The sequence below is a fragment of the Macrobrachium rosenbergii genome, chromosome 56 (assembly GCF_040412425.1).
Source record: "Macrobrachium rosenbergii isolate ZJJX-2024 chromosome 56, ASM4041242v1, whole genome shotgun sequence".
NCBI lineage: Eukaryota > Metazoa > Arthropoda > Malacostraca > Decapoda > Palaemonidae > Macrobrachium > Macrobrachium rosenbergii.
The window spans coordinates 24223570-24228594 of NC_089796.1; the positions used below are offsets into that span (position 1 = coordinate 24223570).

At 45.3% G+C, this 5025-nt stretch overlaps 2 protein-coding genes across 2 annotated transcripts; both read right to left on the minus strand.

The window, feature by feature from the left end:
* Positions 1 to 1522: 1522 nt before the first annotated feature.
* LOC136836127 (uncharacterized) lies at positions 1523 to 3239 on the minus strand. Its single transcript, XM_067100118.1, has 4 exons — positions 3055 to 3239; positions 2334 to 2562; positions 1972 to 2211; positions 1523 to 1882 (listed from the first exon to the last, which is right to left on the minus strand). Exons 1-4 carry the CDS (start codon positions 3237 to 3239, stop codon positions 1523 to 1525), a joined length of 1014 nt encoding a protein of 337 aa, XP_066956219.1.
* A 106-nt stretch (positions 3240 to 3345) lies between these two features.
* Positions 3346 to 4242, minus strand: LOC136836128 (uncharacterized). Its single transcript, XM_067100120.1, has 2 exons — positions 4169 to 4242; positions 3346 to 3937 (listed from the first exon to the last, which is right to left on the minus strand). The coding sequence occupies exons 1-2, from the start codon at positions 4240 to 4242 to the stop codon at positions 3346 to 3348; spliced, it is 666 nt and encodes a 221-aa protein (XP_066956221.1).
* Positions 4243 to 5025: the final 783 nt, after the last annotated feature.

The window sequence follows — 5025 nt, forward strand, 5'->3', positions numbered from 1 at the left end:
AGACAGGACCCTGACCATAGGATGTCTTTGGGCAGGTCGTAAGATGATGATGGTTTATCCCGAACAGTTGCAAACGATGGTAACTCGTCGACAACTCGTTTCGTCGTCGTCCTATTCCAAAAAGTTCGAAAACTGTCGTAATAACTCTTGAGTTCACATGGATTGTTACTGCCGTAGTGGTCTCTTGAAAGAGTCATGTATGTTTCTTGTGCATTGTGCGAGTCTTTTTTAATTCATGTACACAAGTTTTAATTAAATTACTAACTAGCTTTAATCTTTAACTCTAAATATGAATATAAAATTAATTTTACCATAATTTAATAGCAATCTCAGTGTGTAAAAACATCACCCAACATGAAGTTCTATATTATCTGGTTTAACTATCTCTTTCTCTCTCCCACTTAACTTTCATTCAGTATCTGCCAATAGACTATTTATGTAATTTCATAGGTATCTACCTGTAAAAATACATCACATGCCCGGTCTTCGTTGTGGTCAGATCTACGGTTATCATAAACCATCATAGCATTCAGCTGTTAAGCCATAATGACACATCTTGTCACTGCATTGACAATTCGTGACATGGCTGTGGCGAAGGCATGAGTAAGAGGCTGCATCTACAAACTTAGTAATTTCAAGACAACAAACAGACAGGTCAAGAGCTCTTGCGAGCAGAGACGTAGTACCTGCCACGAGGCGAACAAAATAGAGATTAACATACATTCAACTATTTGTTTGAGAATGGAAAATGGTAAATAATTCTAAATACAAGTTACAGAGTTCTGATAAATTTAGCTGGAAAACTGACATTGTATTGCTCCCATTAGGAATGATACATTTGACATGACATGATTACAGACGCTAGTAAACATTAAAAAGAGTGTATATTGCCCGCTGTGTTTCATAGACACACATGCTCAGCGTGCATGTCAGAAGATATTCGCTGTGAGGAGTGGATGCCCGCAAGGTATGAGTTCGGGTGGCTAGGTAAGATGGGATTGTGTAGGTCTGTGTGGGACCCTACAGGACTCCCCCCACCCCTTAGAGAGGTCTATGGTTGTAGGTGGGTGTCTGGGAGGTATGCTGGTTTAAGTCGATCGATGGAAACCCAGACAGTTCGGCCGTCAACTGTCATCTGGTAGGCTTTGTTTCTTCTTTGGATGACCCAGTATGGTCCTGAGTAGGCTGAGGAGAGGGGGGGGGGGCTTTGTGTCCATCTAATCGTATGAATGTGTATTTCACGTCCTGCAGCTCATTGGGGATGTACACTTTTTTTGCGCATATCGTAAGTCGTCTTGGCCGACATTATCCATTCTAATGCTTTACGGATGTCAGATGGGGATGTCAGGCTTGTTGGATGTTGAAAGATATCTACCAGCAATGTTAATGCTTTGTTGTACAGGGCTTCTGCTGGAGATGTGTCGAATGCGGCATGGTGACGTTCTCAGGCCCAGTAGGACCAAAGATAACTTTTTTTTCCAGCTCCCGCCTTAACATCTGGCAGTGAGTGATGCTTCAACGATCAGTGTAGCTTTTCAATGATGCCGTTGGCTTCTGGGTTGTAGGCCATCATGTGTACTATCTTTGTCCAAAAACTGTCTATGAGGGTGTACCATAAACTGGATGTGAAGTTGGCCCCCCTATCACTTGTGATGTCTTGTGGGACTCCATGTCTGCTAACCCATCCCATGAGAGCTTTCACACAGCTCTCCGCCATCTGTTGCCATATTGGTATTGCTTCTGGCCACTTGGTATTCCTGTAGATGATGGTGAACAGGTATCTGTACCCCTCGGATGGGGGTAGAAGACCCACTTTGTCGATGTAGATGTGGGCAAGATGGAGGTGTGTTGTGTGCACCTCTCCTATTCTACTCTCTACTCTCTACGTGCCACATTACTTTTGACATCTAACACAGAACGGGTTCTCTCATCCACTTTCTGATGCTGGCTTTCATTCCCTAATAGATGTACTGTTCCACTACAATTCAGGCAGTTGTACAGCCTGATGGGTGGGACAGGTTGTGGGCGCCTTCTGAGACCTGCTGACAGGTAAGGGCGAGGGTGTCCGGTACCTGTTTTGCAGGTGATGGTCATCTCTCTGTTGTTGATAGATTTGTCACTCCACATGAGGGTGGGGTTGTCCTTCCACAGTCGTTGTAGGTCCACATCCTCTTTTTCTGCCTCTCCTATTTCGGGATAGGCTATCCTGATCTGGACAGTGTTGGCACAGTTTTTTTATAGTGCATTAGCTATGGTGTTTGAAGACCCATTCAGGTACTTGATGATGCAAGTGTTCTGCTATTGCAGACAGGTGACGCTGCTGCTGTACTGACCATGCGTCTGTGGTTTTTGTTGTGTACCAAGGGTTGGTGGTTCATTTGTATGACGAACTGCCATCCTTCTATCATGTGGTGGAAGTGGCAGATGGGTTTGTGGATTGCCAGGAGTTCTCTATCAAACTTGGAGTACTTTTGTTCTGCTACCATTAACTTTTTGCTGAAAAACCCCAACAGTACCACGCCCATTGCCATGTTACTCGCGTCAGTTGTCCAAGTGAGGGACCTATGGGGTAGAGGAAAAATTAATGTGGCTGCTGAGGTTATTGCTTACTTCGCTAATAAAAATGTGTTATCTTGAATACTTGACCAACATAAGTTTTTGGGTTTCCCTTTTAAACAGTTATAAATTGGACTCATGATTTAGCAATACTGGGTATAAATTGATGCTACTAGTTAATTAGTCCTGAAAATTCTTTTACTTCATTGATTGTGGTTGGTGTTGGGAAATTGGTGATTGCTTTCACTTTTGCTGGGAGAGGTTTGATGCCTTCTGGGCTTATTTGATGTCCCAGAAATTCCACCATCGTTTTTGCCCACTCACATTTGTCTTCCTTTACTACAAGTCTGTTTTCTTTGAGTATCTGTAGTGCCCTTTTGAATCGTTTAGGTGTTGTTTGAGGTTGGGGCTAAATACCAGGATGTCATCAACGTAGACAACACAGAAGGAAAGATCACCTAGAAGCTCGTCCACTAGTCTTTGGAAGGTTGCCCCCACGTTCCGAAGGCCAAAGCAGCTGTAACTGAACGTGTTGATGCTGAAGGGGGTGATAATCGCTGTCTTCTCTCTTTCTTTGCTACTGGAACTTGGAAGTATCCCTTCAGCAAATCTATTTTGGTGAAGACTCTAGCACCTTTCAAATGGTTGGTGATGTCTGCTATGTTCAGGCTTCTTTTTAACATTTAGCCGCCAATAGTCTCTGCATGGTCGCCATGTTCTGTCAGGTTTTGGTACCATGTGGAGGGGGGATACCCATGGGCTGGGGTCTGTTTGGAATATTCCTGCCTTTTACATTTCCTTGAATATTTGTTTGGTGTGGGCGAGTTTTTCTGGGGCTAAACATCTTAAGCAGGTGTGGACTGGGGGACCTTCTGTTACTATGTGGTGCTGGACGTTGTGCTTTGCTGGTTTGGTTAAGTCATGCTGCAGGTCGTCTTTGAAGGCCTCTGGGAACTCCTGTAGGAGGCATCTTATTTCTAGTGGTGGGGTGGCTGATGTGATGGATACGGTTTGTTGTATCCGCTGTTGTGGCGATGATGTGGGGGCAGTTTTTGGGATCAGCTGTTCTGATGCTACGTCCACCAGTAGGTTATGTTCTTTTAGGAAGTCTGCTCCTAAAAGTGCTAACGTTACATCTGCCATGATGAACATCCAGCTGTATTGTTTCGCGCTGAATGACAGTTTCATTGTCTGCCTCCTGTATATCTTGAGTGGTTCTCCGCTAGCAGTGGATACATGGATGTTGGTGGGTGGGGTGGGGTTGAGTCGTTCGTGTGGGCTAGCTGGCACAAATGATCTGCATGCCCCCTTGTCGGCAAGGAATTCTGTGTTCAATCTCCTGTCCATTATGAAGAAGCGTGTTGAACCTTTGTGTTTGTACCTGGAAAAAAAGACAGCAGTAACCAGGGACAGCTTCTCTTACGAGGTAACCAGTCTGCTCACCGCTGACGTTTAGTTGTTCACGACCCTCTTGCGTTTATTTTGAAAAGGCAGCCTTTGTCACATTTGCAAGCCTTTTTTCCAAATCTCCAACAGACGAAGCACATTCCCTCTGGTGTTTTGTGTTTCTTCTGTCTGGTCTTCCCTTTGATGAAATGTTTGGAGAAGCTACGTTTGTGGATGGGGGCGGACAGTTCCTCTGGGTCGCTGTTGGATTCTGTTTCGGTTCACTGCTGGGAGCGTCATGTTGCTGTTGCTATGGGTGGCTTGGTGGGCTCCGCTGTCTTGTGGGCCATGTTTACTGTGTTGACCAATTTTAGGAACTCTTCGGTGGGTATTGTGAAGGCATTCGGCATGGCCACCACCATTTGGTGGGGCAGTTTTGTGAGGAGGACCTCTCTCACAAGGTCCAGGGTTGACTTTGGTTGGCCGTCTGCAGCAGGTAGCATTATCAGCCGCTGCAATTGCTTGTAGACATGTAATGGCCACTCATCTCCTATGGCTGCCACCACATTATCCAGGGACTTCTTGGCTCTCAGAGTGGGTGGCATGCTGAAGGATGACTTCAGCTGATCCTTCAGTGATCTGTAGGTTACAGGGGTTTGAAGTTCTGTACGCCATCCTGCGACTTGCTCAAAAACTTTGTCTGGCAGGAATTCGAGGATGGCATCTGCTTTGCTTGCTGAGGAGGTAATTTTCTTCGATTGGAAGGTTGTCTCCGCCCTGAAAAACAAAGCTTCTGGGTTGCTGGCCATGAATGGGGGCAGACGTATGGAGGCAGCGGCGACAATGTTACTGGAGAAGCTGGCATCGTTGGGCTGGCTGGGCTGGTCATCTCCATGGTCTGGTCACCAATGTAGCGAAGGCATAAGAAGCTGCTTCTACAAACTTGCTAATTTATTCAAGACAACAAACTCACAGGTCAAGAGCTCTTGCGAGCAGAAACGTAGTGCCTGACACGAAGTGAACAAAATAGAGATTAAGTTACATTCGACTGTGTTTGTTTGAGAATGGAAAATGGTGCATTAT

Bases quoted from the DNA above. Each gene is read 5' to 3' on its own strand.
- LOC136836127 (XM_067100118.1), bottom strand. From the start codon at position 3,239: ATGTTAAAAAGAAGCCTGAACATAGCAGACATCACCAACCATTTGAAA. The intron at 2,563-3,054 runs GTGGGGGCAACC...TCTACCCCATAG, and splicing joins GCTGCTTTGGCCTTCGGAAC to GTCCCTCACTTGGACAACTG. The intron at 2,212-2,333 runs GTCAGTACAGCA...AACACTGTCCAG, and splicing joins ACAAAAACCACAGACGCATG to ATCAGGATAGCCTATCCCGA.
- LOC136836128 (XM_067100120.1), bottom strand. From the start codon at position 4,242: ATGACGCTCCCAGCAGTGAACCGAAACAGAATCCAACAGCGACCCAGA. The intron at 3,938-4,168 runs GTAGCTTCTCCA...CTTTTTTTCCAG, and splicing joins GTCCGCCCCCATCCACAAAC to GTACAAACACAAAGGTTCAA.